Here is a 19,633-nt window from a genome sequence, read left to right on the forward strand (position 1 = left end):
GTTCTGCTCACAGCATCATCAGGGCACAGATGCTGATCTGCTGGTGCCATAGAGCAGCTTTAGTCTGTCATCTTTAAACTCAATGAGGGGAATACTACCCAGCAGTGTGTGACACTGACACCCACCACCTCACACTGCTCACCTGCTTTTATTCAGGTTTACCCAAAATCTCCTGGGTAGGAATGGGCAGTTTCAGGACAGCAATGGGTGCTGCTACTGCAGGCTTTGCCCTGCTGCTCAATGAAAATACAGTATCATCAACATCCAGCTTCAACACAGAAAACAAAACTCATTTGTTTAGCAACTGTGGCAGCTTGCTGCTAGTTTGGTTGTAGTGGTGAAATCTCTAAAACAGGCTGAACTGCTTAAAACATGACCTGTCTTTATGTCAGGTACCATTCATGGGGTGGGAGTGATGGCAGAGAAAACAGCCCATCCAACACGTGTGGGGTTGCTGCATTCAGAAGGAAGAGAACAGGTGGGAGATGTGGGGTCCAACCAGCAGCACTCAAGAGCTGCACACTGTGTTACCCCCCAGCCTCAGAAACCTCCTCTGCACTGGGAGGTGAGTGGCTGTCCAGGCAGCATGATGCCATCCTGGTGACAGCTGCATCAGGTGGAGGGACCAACTCTTCACTTGCAGAGCCCTAAGAAACGCCAGGACAAAAATGGTTTCTGTAAAGATGTAATGAAGTTATTTGGAAATATGAAGTTCAGTGTCCACTGGGATTCCTGACTTTTAAAAGTTACTGGAGAAGATGCAGTTTCCACTGCAGATTTTTATTCAGTTTTGGTGGAATAAGTAATTCTGGATCTGAAAAACAAATAGGACGAGTGTTAGAACAGAGAGTTCTTCAGAAGCTGTCAACTACTTCGCTTTTCTTTCAAAGGACACTGAGAAGTCTCTGACACATAACAGTTACCTAATCACCAGCCTGCAAGGAAGTGTCCTCAGCTGCTTACAGAAATCAATTTCTGGGGCAAATTGAGTTCCCTCTCCATTAAGTATTACTGTTCAGAATGAGGAGGGAACAATGCAGAACCTTTCTGCAGAAAGCAGAATCCCATTAGCCAATGGCTGGGGCGTCCCACACAATAGCCAGCTGACTCTATTAAGTGTGAATTAGAGGCACAAGATTTTCTATGGAGCCAGCCTTTAAAAACTGGCAATAGGTAGGTCACATCTAAAGGTTTATTAGATGATTTCTCCAGGTAAAAATCTAGCAGGACTAGCAGCAGAAGAGACAGCAGGACTAGGGAAGGCAGAGGAGAGATGGGACCAGCTCTTGCTAGGTCTCTCAGCTCTAAGTCTGTATTAGCTGCAAGGACTTCAAGGTGGCAGGCTGTAACCTGGCCAAGAGCCTGGCCTGGCTGCTAAACACATAAAAATTCTGTGGGTAAGTTACAGGTACAATTAACACATTCCCTACAAAATCAGTCTTCCAGTTCCCTCACAACACAAAGACACTACACACACAGTGAGCCAGAAGCACAACTAAGGCAGTGGTTTTAACACAGGACTTCAGAGAAAATAGGACTTCATTAAGAAGACAATAAAGTCTTGGCCACAACAACCCCATAGGGAGCTCCAGGCTGGGCACAGAGTGGCTGAGAGCAGCCAGGCAGAAAGGGACCTGGGAGTCTGGATTGACAGGAAGCTGAACATGAGCCAACAGTGTGCCCAGGTAGCCAAGAAGGCCAATGGCATCCTGGCCTGGATCAGGAACAGCGTGGCCAGCAGGTCCAAGGAAGGGATTCTGCCCCTGTACTCAGCACTGGTGAGGCCACAGCTCGAGTACTGTGTCCAGTTCTGGGCCCCTCAGTTCAGGAAGGATATCGAGGTCCTGGAACAGGTCCAAAGGAGGGCAACCAGGCTGGTGAAGGGACTCGAGCACAGATCCTATGAGGAGAGGCTGAGGGAGCTGGGGCTGCTCAGCCTGGAGGAGGCTCAGAGGAGACCTCATCACTCTCTACAACTACCTGAAAGGAGGTTGTAGCCAGGGGGGGGTTGGTCTCTTTACCCAGGCAACCCTCAGCAAGACAAGAGGGCACAGTCTCAAGTTGTGCCAAGGAAGGTTTAGGTTGGACATTAGAAAGAATTTATTTACTGAGAGCATGCTGTGATCAAGCATTGGGATGGGCTGCCCTGGGAAGTGGTGGATTCTCCGTCCCTGGAGATATTTAAAAAGAGCCTGGATGTGGCACTCAGTGCCATGGTCTGGTAACTGCAGCGGGAGTGGATCAAGGGTTGGACTTGATGATCTCTGAGGTCCCTTCCAACCCAGCCAATTCTATGATTCTATGATAAGACTGACCCTCACAAGGCATGAGGGTACACCATAAAGAAAAGCAAGACACTCCTACAACTGAAAGAATGCTACAACTGTTGGCAGTCAGCAACGCCTTAAGAGCCTCAAAGCCCACTGACCTCACTGACATTTCACACCCAAACCTAACTCAGAGCCTCAACTAACCTTGTACAACAGGACTCATCATCCTCTTCTCTTGATAGGCAGCCATAATACTGTTAGCAGTAGAATTGGGTCCCAGGACCTGCATGAAGAAGCAAAACTTATGTTCCAACCTGCACAAAACAAAGCTAAGAGCAGGAACACCTACAAATAAAACTGCTAGTCTCCAGACACAGGAGTAGCTGCTTGCAAGAGACCTCACAGTACGAGGTGACCCAGCTTATGCAATCAAAGCCCATTAATGTCTCAAAAAAGTCACAAAAGGCAGAAAGAATTAACTGCTTTTGGACAGCCTCTCAGGACACAGAACCCTTATACCAGGCACCTAATTCTTCACAGCACTGCAAATGTAATGACTTGGCAGGACTACTTTCATTATAGTGCCTGCAGTATTTGAAGTTCATTTGAGAGTCTCAGCTCCCCATCACATGGGGACATTTTTAATATGTTCTTAAGACTCCTACTAGTTAGTAGTTTGGGGGATGATACTTGGGCATTTGTTGTATTCACCATGAACACTCAGTAACTACTTACTAGAAGTAAAGATGCATTTTGAAAGAGAAAAAAAATGCAGTCCTTGTGTTTTCCTCATACGGTATTAAACTGAAGCTTAGAAGCCTGTTATAATCCTTCTTTTTGCAATATACTTATGATATACTGGCTTAGATTAAGTTAAACAGTCTGGTAGCTTTTTACTTCACACCACTATAAAAGCTATGCTAAATGTTCAACCATGAGGATGAGGGAACACAAGCCTTATGAGACCTCATTATGTCCAGCATGGCATTCAGTGTCAGGGACAAGGCAGGCTGTAGCTGTTGTACACATCTATATTGTATGGACCTGTCTGGGACTACACAGAACATGCTTGACCTTTACATTAAGAAAAAGCTGATCTGGATAGCCGGGGAAGGAAGGATTACAGACTCTTTGCTGGAGAATGCAAAATACTGCTAGATACTTGGTATTGTACAGCAGGTGTAACAGATACTGCAGATGAGCACAGACCGGGCTGACAGAGCTCTGCTGCAGGTCCGGAGTCCAGATTTCTGGGACTGAGGTCTCCATTAACTGCAAAACTTCTTCCAGGACTTGTTGCAATGCCCCAGCTTGCTCATCATACCCAAACAGCACAAGCTGCTTCAACAGAGTATGTGTGTCTCCTGCAGGACGGAAGAGAAGAAGCACAAGAAACAGCAATTAACACAGGTATACTAAATAAACAGCTGGATCTCTTGAGCACAGGAAGGTGACCAACAAATCAGAACTGCTTCATTTCCTACCCAACCCCTACAGTGCCTGAGTACAAATGTGACACAAATCTGTCACAGCAATTACAAGACCTCTCTTCTTTACCTCCCAAACTTCAAATGTTGAGAGGTCACACTATTATGTGTTCTTCCAGGCACAGAGCAAGAACCATTAAATAACAGCCATGGACCAGGCAGCTCCTCTCCCACTATACCCATGTAAGAACATGAGAGAGCACACTGCCTCGGCTGTCCTCACAAGCTGTGGAGTGGATAAATATCAAAGTGTCCTACCCTTCACAGTCTCAACAGCACGAACAGTTTCTCCCAACACCTCCAGAAGGGCTATATCTTCAAAAGGACTCCCCTCCTTCAAGCTGTATCTCTTGCGCTCAGCCTTTCGCCGGTTCTTTGAGGATCGCCTGTAAAAGAGGATGGTTAATTAAGGTGTGCAGAACAGGATAGCTCTAACAAGGTTAAGTGTGAAGGGACATCAAAAGTGTGCATTAAACTTGTTACTCAAGCCTTTATTCTCTCTGGTGAGAGCTGACTTCATGCATCTTTGTGTCAATTTCAAGATACACTCTAACAAATATCCATTGTGGTCTTAATCAGTAGCTGGGCAGTCTCTCTACTACAAAACAGAATGCCTTCTGTTTCAGCAAGGTTAAAGTACTGCTCTAAGCACAAAGTGGGCCAAGTTGTTTAGCAGGAGTTACTAGCAGGCAAAGCTGAGCTCCAATTAAAACAATCTGGTGCCAGGGTCTGTTTGCCTGTGCACACTTTAATTTCTGCTGTCTCCACAAGTTGTGCAATAGATACAGCTCGGCTCCTGCCCAGTACCAGGAAAGCAACTTCTAATCACAGGCCAGTACCAGCTGCATAGTGCCTCCAGACAGTTGGCACATTCTGACACAGGTATGCTTTCTCTTTCTCTTTTCATCTGGGCCACAGAAAGTGCCCTAAAAAGTGAACACTCCTTCCACAACTGCTGCTTCTCCTCATTTCATGTAGGGAGTTCAGAAGGGATTCGGCACCATATACCAGCCTCTAACCCATCCCACCCCAGCCTGCAGCTCACATTCTTAAAGAGCACTCAAAGGCAACACAGACCCAGTGTGGAAAATCCTGGCTACGGAATTTAGTAGCAATCCCCACCCATCAAGTGCAGAGCATAAGACAAAGCACAAGCCATGTGCACACGTTGTCAATGCTTGGGAAACTCCGCCCATGCTCTGTATCAAGCTTCCTGCAGACAGACATTTTGGCGACATGCCTGACACCACAGACCCAGCTCCTTCTGAGTCTGCGTTCACAGCTCCTCTGCTGGACACTCAGTTCCTGTTGCACTAGTGGCTTCTGGCATTTTCTGTTCTCTCCCTCCCAATATTAGTTAAAACAACGAGGAACAGCCTGTAATTAAAAGCAGCCTCAAGGCACGAACAGCTGAAAGGCGGATCATGCCAAGCTCCCTCCCAAATGCTGATCCTAGGGCCGCAGCCACCATCTTGTTTTGAGGCAGGTACCTACGCTGATATTCTTGAATTGCTGTGTGAATATTTGCTGTTCATGTCGCTGGCTGTGACAACACTGCTGGTTTCAGAGAGAAGATCCAATTCTGGGCAATTTGGCATATCATAATCTGCAAAACATGTCGCAGTATGGAAAAAAGGCCACAGTTATTGCAAGCTTTTTCTTTGGTTAATCGCCAAAGCTCATTGGAAAAGCAGCTTGGGCAGATTCATTCTGCCTCCTGGTGTTTTGGAGCCTGACAGCTCTCTACCCCTCTCAGCCAGCACACAAAAGAAGAAACAGGAACTGTGGGAAAGGCAGTGCTCTTCTGCCTTGGTGGGGACTGTATCACTAAATAGCATGTTCAGAGGGATGAGAGTCTCAGTGCAGCAAGTCTACCAGCACAAAGCATCCTGCTTGCAAAAAACTTTCCCAAGCTTGTGTGACCTGGCAGGTGAATATGCCTGGTAAGTGCTCAGCATACTCAGTACTGTCTGACCCAGCCAGGCTGGCAGTGTAGAGATAATGCAGTGTAAGTTTGAAGAGCTTTCAGGTACGTTTTTAGTCTGTGAAAACTTTGACAGCATTGAAAATAAAGCTGTCATTCCAATAAGCAAGATCAAGCAGTGACAATGAAAGTATGGTGTGGAAAGGGTGAGAAGAATGCTGTCTTGTTGTGGGTACCACTGGAGATAGAATATAGAGTACAGCTCTACCAAGGAAAATGGGAACCAGAAAAAAAAAAAAATGATCACAGCTACTTATGCAGAATAAAGTCACATGCTTTCCAATACCAACCCTGCAGGCTCTCAGAAGCCTTCTCCTTCAGCTCTCGGACCACCTGTAGGCGACTCTTATGGCGAAGAAATGCTGTTTTCTGAGTATCTAGGAAGATTAGCTGACTTTTCTGAGCTGCTCAATAAGAAAATAAGAGCATGAACATCTGTGCAAGCAAACAATAAAATTACTTTTTACAGAAGTTTGAAGGAGCACAGTCCTTCAACAAACTCAGAAGTCAGGTGCAAAGCACACAAAAAAACTCAAGTGGAAGGAAACTCAGAGCTAGTTCACCAAACAAGATGCACCTGGAGTTTAAAAAACCTGCCAGACAAGCATTTTCAAGAACAAGAGTCTGTTTCTGATGAAGAGTAGCAGAAGGCTCTGTGACTACATCTCTTTATACTAGGCTTGAATTAAAGAAAAAAAAAAATCCCTCAAGTCATAAAGCCTACTGACCATAACATGGAAAGGAAAAACAACCAGTAGTAACCAACCTGGATATAAGGAAGACTACAGCAATAAAAGTATTTTTCAAAAACTTCATATAAAACATTTTCTTAGTCTGTAGAGCTCTACTGTCACATCTGCTCTAGAACAAGGACTCTCCTGCTTACCCATGGACATGCAGACACAGACCCCTTTGCAGTCTGTGAAGTCTGGAAAAGCTCAGAAAGAGCTTGACTAAGCTAAACAGAGCCCATGACTCTGCAGGGCTTCAGGATGCACTGAGTAGAGCTAAATGCAGCTAAATGGGTGGCATCAGGCAGAATCAAAGCATCCTTCCATTCAGCTCCCAGTACTTGAGTGCTGTGACATCCCACAGACACAGTGAAGACATTCAGCCTCTACAGCACAGAGAAGTCTTAGATTCTTGCACAGATTCACCTTCCAGAATAGCAGGTTTGAAGTTCGTCTCCAAGATATCCAATCTGTCATACTTGTGAATCTGGATCAGGGAAAGGAAACAAGGTATTATTTAAGGATCTAACCCAGATCTTACCCCTCTTCTTGCACTCTACAGAGACTTTCTTCTTGTGCTCTGAAGTGTCTTACCAGTCTTAAAGCCTCTTCCCAAAGAGCCCCTTCTAAGAGCAATAGAACAGCCTCTTCATAGTCCTAAAAGGAAAGAGTAACCATGTACTGATACAGATGCTAGAGTAATACACATTCAGGTGGCACCCATCCAGATTTACATTTCTATGCAGCAGTATCCCAGTCAGAACAGGAAAACTGTGGATATAAAACCACAACAAACTAAGTTACTTGTCCCACACGGACGGGAAATCCTGCTTGGATTGATTCCTTACTTCAGCTCCAGCCTTCATGCTTCAGCTCTCTGAGACATAAGTGTTTCATACCAAAGTAGAGGCAGCTTTCTGAGTGGAAAAACTCAGTGACACAGCATTCATCCCCACCCTGCTCACTACATCACCTGGACCTCTGCCCACCCCAGGAGACCCTATGGCACAGACTCTTTTGCTGTCAGCATGCATTGAGTCACATGTGGCCCCAGGAGAGCAGACAAAACACAGATGGTGTATCTCTCTGACACAGGGTATTACTGGGGCACAGACTGGGTGGATTACATTACCTGAGTGTACTGCTCCAGCAGAATGGCTGCCTCTGCATACTTTCTCTGTTCAACAAGTTTTCCTACAAGAAAAGGTGGAGTTCAGTTTTCCAGAAGCAGCTGGATTTTGTGCCATAAAACAAAGTAGAGGAAAATCCCACTCACTAAAGCACTTTCTACACTGTTACACACTTACTTAATCTGACCAGTAAAAAAAGAGCTGCCTGATGTCAAGAATTCATTAATTTGCAGCATCATCAGCTGTTTGCTTGTGAAATTGCTGGTGCATGTCCCTCAAGGACAGCTGGAGAACATTCTGCCCAGTTCTGGGACAAGAGTATCTCTTTGGATACTCTTTTGAGTGGACAGGATCTAAAAAGGGAATCTTCCTTGAAAGCTCCACTGTATCACAGCCTGGCTATCTGTAAGGAGCACCTGGCCACCTTCTCTCTAGGGTATGTACAGCAGCCATCAAGGTGGAGGGGTTCAGAGCTTCTAGTTCCCTAAAGGTCAGCACCTTGTTAATATGCTAGGATGCAATATATGAAAACAAGATATACACAGCACCAGAAAAAATAATGAAATGAGCCAAGGAAAGTAATCTCACCCAGAAATGTTGAGGTGTCCCTCTTAAATTGTAACTGTAATTCAGCAAAATAAGCAGCCACAAACTAAGCAGACACAAGTATTAAAGGCAGGACATAAAGGATCCAAATCACATGAAGTGACACAAAAAGAGAATACTGGAATATCCAGCTCTGAAATACAAAACTCCCAGGAATCATATTTCCACTGTAAGTGGTGCTTCTATAAACCCTGCTTCTTAGTAAGGCAGAAGTCAGGATGATGCTTTGCTTCTCTTGCTGACATATATGCCAGGTCCACAGCAGATCTTGTATGCAGTCTGAAATGTCCCAGTGAGCACAAATTCTGAGACCAAGCCACCTTTTTCTGCAGTAGGGCAGCCCATAGCTTTATACACACAATTGGTCCTAGCTGTTAGCAGGCTTTATGGAGAAAACACAAAAGCTACAGCTCTGGATTCTCCAAGTCTTTACAGTCTGGGACTAGGCACAGTGCTGTCAATGCTGTCTAGAGGCCTCTGTCCTGTCAGACACTTCAAAGAATCTTCATTCCCTGATTCTTAGGAGGCAATTTGGAATAGCAGTTCAGTAACAGAGTGCAAGGAAAAAGTACAAGAAGCAGTCAGCACAGGGCAGCCAAGCCCACAGCTAGCTTGGCAACTCCTGGGTGCTGACCAGCTCAGCTCCAACATCCCGTGGTTCCTGTGAGAAACAAAGATGATGTGCAATCACACAAACCATTGGGAAACATGGGATCTTTGTTCTCCCCTTAGGAAAAATGCTGCTGGCGACTGAGGTTTTCACTAAACGTCTGGTAAAATTAAAATGAATCAAAAATAACAGCATTCAGTTTTCTGCACACTTTTGTCTCCCTAAGGCCTACCTGCCATGCTTCGTCCCAGGCTGGACAGCTCATTTTTTCCATAACCAAGCCGTGATGCCATGCACAGGGCTTGCTGCCAGTTGCCACTGTTCTGAAAAGCATTGAGTGCTTTTGCAAAGCTGCCAGCACGAGCAAATATCAGTGCAGCCTGTTCATATAGCTGCTTCTGAATCAGGTACTCCCCATAAGCATCACTAATATCCTGCAAGAAACAGACAAAAGAGAAATATGAAATCAGCTCTAGAATCAGTAGCAGTCCTCCATTAGTAAAAATGAAGTGCCTGTCAACAAAAGCCTACATCCCACTCCCTCAAATTACCTCCAGGCACAAGGCTTAACATTTTATCAAGCCAAAGGCTGATGATTAGCACATAAAGCCATTTTACAGTGCTAGAGCAAGAAATGTGCAGAGGTACCTAACTCTCCAAGGCAATGGGGGCTACATGTTGCAGGAAATAAACCCCTTCTTCCCTACTCACATGAGCATTTTTTGTTAGAATGTCTCCCTGAACCAACTTACTCCTGGAGTCACTGGCACAAATGAGGATATAAGACCTGCCACTCCATAGGCACAGGCTGCTGTGAATCAAGATCCTAGCATTTGCTGTGCTATTCAAAGCCCACATATTCATCAAGAAGGGGTGGGTGGATTTGACTTGGAAAATACATGGGGAATAAAGAAAGGTTCCCAGTGAGCCAGAGCAAGGAACAGACCACACTCATGAGGAAAGAGGCCCTTCTGCTTCTCATTGTTACAAACAGACTGAGTTTTTGTATTTTCCCTCTTTTGTCTTCATCTACTTCTTTTACAAAGGCTTGTGTGCTGTGTATTTACAATATATAAATTTAATTACATTAAATGCATTAATTTACATTTCACCTCAGCCTTGGCAAGCTGAATTTCTTGTATTACCAAAACTAACAAAGGACACAATGTACTAGGGAACAGCAGGTCTACAAGTACCCCGAGCTCTCTAGTACTCTTCAGAATAGTTTAAGAATAAGAAAGTGTACCCCAAACAACCTGCAAGTGCTGGGCAGAAAGCTGGTATCACAGAAGTCAAGACAGGAATAAAAGTCTTTCTATTTTAGCAGGAGTTCTCCAGCACACCATGAGATAGTGCAGCAGAAACTAGACTCCCCAGTACTCTCCTAGTCACAGGATTAAAGAAGTAACAGCCACTCCTGGTGACTGGACCTTGCAGGGTCAGTACTAGGAATCATCCAGCTGGTATCTCGGAGAAGGGTCTCAGACAACTCAGGAACAGCAATCATCCACAGAACTTGAACACAAGCAGCTGCTGTCTCATTCCTGCCCTCACTCAAGGTGTCAACAATATGCAAACACACAAGAGAAAATAAAATTTGCATGCTGCAGTGTTAAGGTATGTGCTTACATACCTTGTACTCCTGAGTGGTAGAGGGGTACAGCTTCAAGGCTTCACAATACTCATTCTTATCTTTCACCAAGTTTAGAAATTCAGAGAAGTGTTCAGGACCTGCAGAAATAATTTATTTTTCATAGCAGTAAAAGAGAAAGTACATGGGTCTCATGGCTCCCAGCCAGTCTGGATTCACTGCATTAAGAAGCAACTAGAGGTGCTTAGGTAGAAGAGCACAAAGCACCTATTTCATTACTGTAAAACAAGTTTATTCACTTCCTTCAGGTTTGCTGCATTTTTGCCAGCAATATTAAATGGTGAAAAGTCACCTACAACAGGAACAAAACAAGACTTCTGCTTCACAGAGCAGTGAACACCTGCACTCCTTTCTCCCTGCTCCAAGCTACACTGCATGCTGGAGAGGTTAGTTGACCATGCATTGCCAGAAGGAAAGACGACCCTGTGCAATCTTTCTCTTTCTTCATCTGTTTTTCCCCAATGACTCTCCAATAGAAATGTTCCATTGGAAAACTTCTCCTTAGCAACACCTACCACATTTGCTGAGGTGCCCAAGAGCTTTTTTGTATCTCTTCAAGTGTCTGTCTATTGTGTATCGCTGGTAATTGGCTTCCATCTTCCGGAGGGTATTTAAGAAGGGCAAGTATTCTTTTGGGTCCTGCAAAGAATAATAAAAAGGGTGGGTTGAGCTAACCTGGTTAAGATCTTTATTGCTCCCATCTTCACCAACAGACAGTTCTGTATTTGAAATTTTATAATAATGCACTAAAAAGGTGGCATGTTTTTTTTTTTTTTTTCTTTAATGTAAGCCAACTGAAAAGAGTCAATTCTATATATGTATTCTTGCCAGCAATGACTAACTTGGAAGTTACACATTGACCTCAGCAGTATACAAAGCCTGGTATAATTTAAAATTCAAGATTAGGTATCAAATCAAACATTGATTTGCTATTAGCAATTATCATGTATAAATTTGCAGCTGTAAAGCTGATCAATTTACCCACACTAAAGGTCATAAGACCTGTTAACACGAATAGGATGTTCTGATCAAAACCAGCCTGTAAAATTAGGAAACTCTGAAGACAGGCATTTCCATTCAGAGAGTTAAAAATTAAACCCCCTGGAAGATGTACACTATTATAATGGCCACCAATAAATAAGCAAGAATCAAAAGAGTACAGAAGTGGGACTGTAAAGCAGGCTGTCACAACACTTCAGACAGCAGCTCTTTCTTTCCCCAGAGCTACTTTGCTATGCTACTCTAGAAGAGCTCTGTTTCACCTTGAGCACCAAAACTGTGCTCAGAAAGTACTTAGGGATGCAGAAACATGCCATCATCCCAAGCACACACCGGACTGCCGAACAAATGGAATTCTGCCCGAGGAGAGAGCTATGACTTAAAAAAATTTGGACTGATCCACAGACTACAAAGAACTTTTTGGAGAGCAGAAGAATAGCTCCTTGGCTGGAACTATAAGACAAGACCTTCTGAGACTTTTCTGCTACCATGACGACCAAATCAAAGTCATATGTCCCCAAGGAATAATCATACAATTCATTGACATCCACAAGGAAAAGCAGGTATTTCAGTGCTTCTTCTGCACTCACAGCTTTGACATCTGGAGTAACGCTTTCTGTAACAAGAAAAAGAAGCATATGATCAACTACAGCATCACCATCAGAACAGCACTCGGAGGGAGAGGTGCATTATCAAGTACATCCTTAACATCACATAGAGACCACCAAACTAACACCTTGCTTCAGCTTGCAGGAGGGGTTAGTTTGTCTTTCCTTGGCAACTTCAAGGACAAAACCAAGCATGGTAAATTGCTAAGTGTGCAACAGTGACAAGGCACAAGTATCATCACAGAATACAAGCCATGTTTGCCATTTTGAGATTCTGTTCCATGATGGGAGAACCAGAGTTCTGACTGAAAAGACGAAACAGCTCCAGCTCTGGGCTACGTACTGGCAGACCTAGATAAAAGGATGAGCTGAGGGCACGTGCAGCAGCATATCTTAGCTGATATGCTGCTGTGCAACTGACATATAGCTAGCTTCATGCACATTTCTGTTTTCTGGCTGGCTCCATAAATAGTCAGTAGAAAATAATTTCCAGGGTGAAGCATGCTGAGAATGAAAGCTCCTGCAAACCACCCATTATTAAAACTTGTGAGTTCCTGATACAACACCTCGAAGATCATGAACCTTCTGGAGAGCAATTTCCAGTTCTGGAGGACTTTTCTTTACATGTGCTGTCAGTATTGATAGGCAGTATCTGAAGAAAACAGAAGCAGTAAATGAAAAAGTAAGAAAGCAGAAACATTGCTTATTCCTGTCTTAGCACTTGTGAAAGTTCTACTTTACATTTTAGTAAAAAACCCAAACCAAAGCAACAAAAAACCCAAAACAATAAAACCCAAAACTTATTGGATATTTCAGTCTTTTTTCAAGGAAGTCAGGAAAAATGGGAAGAGAACAGATATGCCAGGAAAGCTTTTCTGCTCAGCATGTCTCCCTAAACACGTCACCAAATTGGAGGTGCTTCCTCCCCATGGCAGCCAGCACAATGGAGAGAGCACACCACTCTCTGGAGGTTTGGATAGCTGGACAAAGCTTTCCAAATAAAATCTGGCATGAAAATTGTCATTTTTTGTTATAAAAGGAAAGCTTTCTAAGAGGTTATTTCTACTTTCATACATTTCACACATACTGTATCAAAACAGCTTTCCCAGATAAGGGAATGCTTTCTTCCCATAAATTGTCTGTTGAAATGTGTCTACTCTTTCAAGGCTCAGCAGTAACCCACCAGCTGTTGCTCCTCTATCCACTCTTTCACATGTAAGCTGCCAATGGTTTAGCCCTGTTTCATTACCAATGTTATCCTCTTTTCCCACCCTTTATTTCTATCTGGTGTTGATTCATACAAGAAAGATGGTTACCAAAAAGGTCGTAATTCAGAAAGACACAGCTGAAGATTTACAAAAGTAATTCAGTCTCAAATGAAAAAGCTGCAACCTTTCCAAAAGGCCAGCCACTCCAAAAAGCCAGCATCTCCCTGACATTACTATCTTGCTCATGCCTGTCTATCCCTCTAAGCCACAGAGACTGTTCCCAAATGGAGTGTATTTCTTAAGCCTGTATAAGCATCCTGTGTCTGATACTTTAATTCTTGTAGTAAAAAGTTGTTTTGCCATCTGTGGAATTACGAGGTGCTGTGGTTCTCAGAACAGCATCCTCAGCAGATGGAAGGTATAGCTACAAAAGTTTTGTGGAGCACAGACTTACCTCAGAGTATCTGAAGCCAAGTGACTGATGTTAAGGACACATTTGTGTTCTGCAAATGACTTACTAAAAATCTCTGTGATATTTTTTTCACCCCAAACAAAAAAATGCTTACTTTTGAGGATCAATACGTTCCATGGCAACTCTCATCACATCACATATGAGGTTTACTTTTTTCTGGCCAGGATGCTGGCATGGTTGAGCATTACAGCTACCATTCAAAGATGGGTACATACTCTTTGTGAAATCTTCTTCTCTAAATAAAAACAGATACCATGAATAACAGCACAGTTCCTCACATAGCCCAGCACAAAGACAGTGATATGAAGAAACACAAATGCATGCAGAAAATAACTACTGAAGAGAATCACTCATACGTCATTCAGTACTGACACAGTGCCACACTACTGGAAAGCTCCCCAACATCTCCTGTCCCTCCTCTTCTGAGCCAGGAGAGGCATTGGAAAAAAACTGCTCAGAACAATTACTTCAGTTGAACAAAATCAGAACACAAGTATTTCAAGAGATTTCTATTAAATCTACTACAGAGATGCTGAGCACAAAGCACTTCTGAAAAATCAATCATTTATTTTTATTTCTAGACTACATTTAAGATTAGGTCAGAAGTCCTGAAGCTACTACTGACCCAAAGCCTCTTGTCACTAGGCCTTCAAGAAAGAAAGGAATATAAGAAGGGAAATTTGAAAATGTAAGCAAGCCTCTTATCCTCAGGCTTCATATTTGCAGTCCTGTCTTATTCCTCCTTATGAGGGAACAAAACACTTTCTGTCCACATTTACTCCCGTACAGTAAACCAGAAGACAAATTAAAGCAGCCAGATGATCTACTAATCCCTTACTGGAAAAAATCTAATGGCTGTCTGCAACCTGGCATTCCCAACAAGACCAAAATTCTTGAGCTTACTTTAGTCTCTAGAGCTCAACATGACAGTTTTGTAAGTGACTCCTTGCACTCACACTGAAGAGCTGCCAATATTTTGAAAAAATACTGTACTGCCATGAGAACATGTGTGGCCCCATGTGCAGAACTATACTCACTTCAGTTCTGTGAAAAATAAGTTGATGTAATTCACAGAATCTATTTGCCTGATAAAGGTTTCTGCATTTTCCAGAAATACCTGAAATGAACAAGAGCATTACTATGGTAATTCTGAACAATTACAGTAAGTACAAGAACAAAGATCTTCTCTGAATGCACAAGATAAAGGCAATGCTAAACCCAATCCACCTGCATGGGGATGCAGGCTGTGCAGAAAGATCTGTCTCTGCTGAAAGCAGAACTGACAGCAGCACTACTCGTGAGCCCACTGTTCAGTATCAGTGGATTCCAGACTAGATGGATACGGAAGACATTACAACAGAACTTTGTAAGAACAACATACTTGCCTTGGGATTGTGGTCATAGAGAAGATTGAGGTTGATTCGCAGCTTCCTCATACACTGAAATGCTTCCCTGAACATAAGCCTGGAGGAATCAATCAAGTGCAATAGTTTACAGTAAAGAGGTGCAATATCTTAAAATGAAGGCAACTGGCTAGAGGTTAAGCACAGACCCCCTGGGAAGTGGAATGCCTTGGCAGCAAGCCATGTAGGTTGCCTTCCAGAAAAAACACGGATTGTTAATCCTGTTCATCACCAGCCTCTTGCAGTGGAACAGAGCAGTGTGCCAGGCTGAGTAAGGAATATAGGCCTTGCATTATTATTTCCTCTCCTAAACCAAACAACCACATTTTAATCTAACAAACTTCTGTTTCACAAACTTCAATGTAAATCAATTAAACAAATAAAACATGAAAACCAGCCAGCTTCATCAAGAAGTGATGAATTTGTCTGGAGAAGGGAGCAGATGAAGATTTCTCCCACCCACACAGCCTCAGCACACATACAAGCTCTTCAGTGGTCAAGGGAGAGGTACCTGGGACTCCTCAAAGCTGGACTCCTAGCTGGTAGCCTCAGAAACAATTAAATTCCCACTAACAAAGTTAATTCTTCTCTCTTTTCCAGCACAATAAGACTGGGCCAACCAGCTTCTAACAGCTCAGGCTGAGGGAGAAAGACAGAATACACCAGTGCCAATTACCTGTCTAACCACTTCCGAATCTGGGCTAGAACCAGAGCTCGGTGGTGAACAGTCTCCAGGTTTCCTCTTGGCATCTGTAACACAAGAGCCACACAATTATTTATTTGTAGTTACTTTGCTTACACTGAAGGTGAAGGGAGGACTGGCCAGTTTTCTGGGCGTATCTGCTGCATGCAGGTGTACAGGCCTGTTTGTTCACTTCAACTGACACGCAGTTTCAATCACTGAGGAAAAAGTATCTAAAAATCCTCTCAGCTCAGAAAACATTCCTTCCTCAGGAGGCTGGACTCCATGCCACAGGGCAAGACCCAGAGCAGCCTGATCAAGCTTTCTGGTTAGCCCTGCTTTGAGGAAGGTGTTGGGCCACACACCTCCAGAGGTGCCTTTCAAATGACATCCTTCTTCTCCACTGTTAATCTTCTCTGATGGTTCTGAAGAGTAAGCTCAGCCCTTCAGACAAAATTATTACCATGGCTAATGGAGGACTGCTAGCAAATACAACATGTACTAAGAGGTGAGGCTGAAATTCACTGCTTCAGGAGGCCACAGTTTGCAGCCCTATGCTGCCTCAGTCATTAGGAATCTGAACAACCTTTCCCAGTTCTGTACACACCGAGCTGTCTGTGCTGAATCTAGCTCCTACAGGCATGCTTAAAACCCCTCTGCATCCAGCCAGGCAGCTGGACATTTGCGAGGCATCATGCTGCAGCAGTACAGGACAGCAGCCCTGCACACATGGTTTGTAGGTTGGCAAGCTGCCCATGGAGATGCCCCCCATTCCTCCCTTGACAACACACCTCAGCAGACACGGGCACAGCACTGACCTGCAGCACAACCTTTGTGTCCTGTGGCACGACGGTGATGATGCGTGAACCTCGCTCCACCTTGCGCAGGGTCTCACTGTTGGGTGCAGCAGCACTGCTCAGGCCAGCCTGAAGGGCTGAAGAAAGCAGATTTATCAGCACACATGGCAGCACAGTACCCCATTCAGGCTTTCTTCTGTGGCCCTGCAAGGTCATACAGGACGAACTGACTCAATAATACACCCAGTGATCTACAACAGTTCCAGATAGGGAAAGGATTTCTCAGTGCTATGTGCCGCTATATGCAAAGTAGACGTATGTCCTCTATACAACAGGATCACAAAGTTCAACACAACAGATGAGAGGAGCACAAAAAAATGAAAAGGATCAGTAAGTTGTCATGCTGTCTTTCCCAGGATCTTCGTATCTCTCATAGCTAGACAGCAAAAGAAACTCTTTCTGTTGGGAGTCTCTCTATCATGCACCCTGAAAGAGTACAAGGCCCTTTTTTTTTTTTTTTAACACAGAAAAGAGTGAGAGAATGCAGGTCTAAGATGCTGAAAACAGTGACAGGTCAACAACTACAGGACAAATCCTGCTCCCTGGGAGAAGCATGTGATATAAAAAGTTCTGTGCTCCTCGCTCTGATAGATTTTTGAAAGAAACTCTCTTCCTCTATCTCTTAAACAGATGGTCTGAGTGACCTGAACACAGCAGGTTTGGATATGGAAAATGGAGACACCTTGTGGTTCCAAGACAACGGCCATGAGCTGTCAGGAGCAGGCAGAAAGAGCTGGCATTTACCTTTCACTGAGAGGTTCTTCAAGCAGAAGCATTGACAGGTGTGGGAGTTGGTTGTCACCAACAAAAACTCGTTGTATGTTGCAAATGAGGTGATGTTGGAAGCAACCTGTAGAAAAATGAAGTTTATTGTTGCACAGAATGGAACAGGAAGGCTGCCTTTGCCAGAGCAAAAGGGGATTCCAGGGAGGGGTAAAAGCTTTTGGTACCTCAGTATCGTTCACAAAAAAACGGCATCGATCTGTGAGGCCCAATATCATCTCCTGTAAATAAAGATTTATGACAAGCTTTATTAGCTATCAGTGCCTCAACCTCCAGTGTTTCATACAACTTACTAGCACTGTATTGAAGGACCTTACAATTAGTTACTGAATACCTCATGTGAACTACTTAGAGAAGCTGGACAGGAAATATGAAAGCCCTATACCAGGAAGGCTTATTTAAACACTTCTGGCTTGAAATGCAGTTTGGTCTACCCTGTAATAGAAACTGCACAGTAAGAAAATAGAAGCAGAAACCATGGCAGATAATTTAGGTTTTTATTATGTAGTATTTGGTCCAAAATAGCAGAGGAAATGCACTAGTACAGTGCAGGTCAAAGCAACACTGTACAGCATTCACCTGGATGCACACTGAAGGACAGAAACTATCCTGAAACTACCAGCAAAATAGCTAGTCATTCCTTAAGCTGTTGTTACTGTTAAAAAATAGAAAACAACAGTAGTAGTAGATCTGCAGTTAACTCAGTGTTTGCTAACAGTTCAGCAGCCTTGCTTGTTAACAGGGTAAATTCAGATAAGCAAAAATCTGTTTTTAAAAAGAGGGCAGTGATTACTGGAAATTTTAAATCTGAAATTTATTGCTCTTCAAGGACATTATTCATTGTATTCATAGACTAGGGAGATTGGATGTTAACTGCAAGCAATCAAGAATGCTCTAGAAGGCAAGGAAAGATACGCTCGCAGTTCTAAATAGGGCCCTGTAAAGAATGCCATTAAGAAATATCCCTGAACCCTGGGCAGGGGATGATGGTGCACATTTGAAACAGGAAACAACTGAGTAGATAATAAAATTTGCTCACAGTCTTACTTACTTCACCACTGATCCTTGTGATAGAAGTCTGCATGCAAGGGTAGGGGAACCGAACAGCAGAGCCACTGCTAGTCCGCCAGGGCTCAAGGACTGGAGCAGAACCCTCTAAAAAACAAAGATAAAGCTGTTTTCCAGTATCTGAAGAAGACTAGGAATAAGCTATGCCATATGACAAAGAGAAATGCTGACCCAAAAGTTCAGGACAGAGCAGACAAGAAAGTTATAACTCCTAAGGGCTCAGCAGCCCCTCTATTCCACTGTGGATCAAGAGAGAGAAGTGCCAAGGACAGAGCAATAAGCATTTCTGAAATCACTGGAAGTCATCTTCTTTTCAAACCATAAAATTTGAACTATCATTCTCAGCAACATTAACTGCTTTCTGACAAAGCCTACTAATTTTGGTCCATTTCTGGGAGCAGAGGGAGTCTGATAGGCACAACCAGCTACCTGGGTAACCCATGTCCCTGAAGATCAGATCACCTATTAAACCTTTTGAGAAATCTGTAATAACTACATCTCAGACCAGGTAGGACTTAGCTTACCCCAGAAGTATTTCAGGATCTGTCTATCAGCCAGCTGTAGAGCTACACTTCTGGTAATTGGGCTGCAGCACAGACTGATGACTTCTCCATCTATAGGCACAGAGAACCTGAAGCAAGACAAAGAACATCAGCCCTAGTAAATACATTTGACATGTAGATCCTGCATTTCCTGTGGCCAGACGGAAGGATGCACACCTCCAGCAGGGATACTTTGTTCATGTAAAGATGTTTTGCAGTCTTTCACACCTATGTCAACTGACATTGTCACCTCAGAGGACCAGCTAGTCCAGCCAACAGGCACTTCCCTAACTGTGCTAGGCACTGTCTGCATGCTTACAGCACTCTGCAGAGACAACTTTTGTTCTAATCTGCAGTTCACATGCAAATCTGCCTGTCTTTGCTGTGTGAGTGATGCAGAAAGCAACTCACAGGATCTCTTTGAGAAGTAGATTTCTGCAGCCCAGGTGGTTTTTCTTTTGTGATCTGGCTTTACTGCAACTGACTCCATAAAGCCCAGCAAGAGAGGACAAGAACAACCTTCTGAACCTTGCTAATGGGAT

At 43.7% G+C, this 19,633-nt stretch overlaps 1 protein-coding gene across 2 annotated transcripts in view; it reads right to left on the reverse strand.

Moving 5' to 3' along the window:
• Positions 1 to 672: 672 nt before the first annotated feature.
• The window catches only part of ELP1 (elongator acetyltransferase complex subunit 1), a 33,558-nt gene continuing 14,597 nt past the window's right edge, over positions 673 to 19,633 (reverse strand). For both annotated transcript variants that reach the window (XM_071730679.1, XM_071730680.1), the window contains 23 exons: positions 19,074 to 19,180; positions 18,533 to 18,636; positions 17,649 to 17,702; positions 17,443 to 17,548; positions 16,660 to 16,775; positions 15,836 to 15,909; positions 15,142 to 15,220; positions 14,794 to 14,873; positions 13,851 to 13,991; positions 12,643 to 12,728; positions 11,936 to 12,084; positions 10,985 to 11,108; positions 10,452 to 10,549; positions 9,051 to 9,252; positions 7,605 to 7,666; positions 7,067 to 7,129; positions 6,899 to 6,959; positions 6,032 to 6,145; positions 5,252 to 5,363; positions 4,016 to 4,143; positions 3,480 to 3,634; positions 2,475 to 2,553; positions 673 to 814 (listed from right to left, as the gene is read on the reverse strand). In XM_071730679.1, coding sequence (XP_071586780.1) covers positions 747 to 814; positions 2,475 to 2,553; positions 3,480 to 3,634; positions 4,016 to 4,143; positions 5,252 to 5,363; positions 6,032 to 6,145; positions 6,899 to 6,959; positions 7,067 to 7,129; positions 7,605 to 7,666; positions 9,051 to 9,252; positions 10,452 to 10,549; positions 10,985 to 11,108; positions 11,936 to 12,084; positions 12,643 to 12,728; positions 13,851 to 13,991; positions 14,794 to 14,873; positions 15,142 to 15,220; positions 15,836 to 15,909; positions 16,660 to 16,775; positions 17,443 to 17,548; positions 17,649 to 17,702; positions 18,533 to 18,636; positions 19,074 to 19,180 — 2,362 coding nt within the window. In that variant the 3' untranslated portion in view covers positions 673 to 746. The remainder of the gene's footprint in view (positions 815 to 2,474; positions 2,554 to 3,479; positions 3,635 to 4,015; positions 4,144 to 5,251; positions 5,364 to 6,031; positions 6,146 to 6,898; positions 6,960 to 7,066; positions 7,130 to 7,604; positions 7,667 to 9,050; positions 9,253 to 10,451; positions 10,550 to 10,984; positions 11,109 to 11,935; positions 12,085 to 12,642; positions 12,729 to 13,850; positions 13,992 to 14,793; positions 14,874 to 15,141; positions 15,221 to 15,835; positions 15,910 to 16,659; positions 16,776 to 17,442; positions 17,549 to 17,648; positions 17,703 to 18,532; positions 18,637 to 19,073; positions 19,181 to 19,633) is intronic.

The sequence above is a fragment of the Heliangelus exortis genome, chromosome Z (genome assembly GCF_036169615.1).
Source record: "Heliangelus exortis chromosome Z, bHelExo1.hap1, whole genome shotgun sequence".
NCBI classification, from domain to species: domain Eukaryota; kingdom Metazoa; phylum Chordata; class Aves; order Apodiformes; family Trochilidae; genus Heliangelus; species Heliangelus exortis.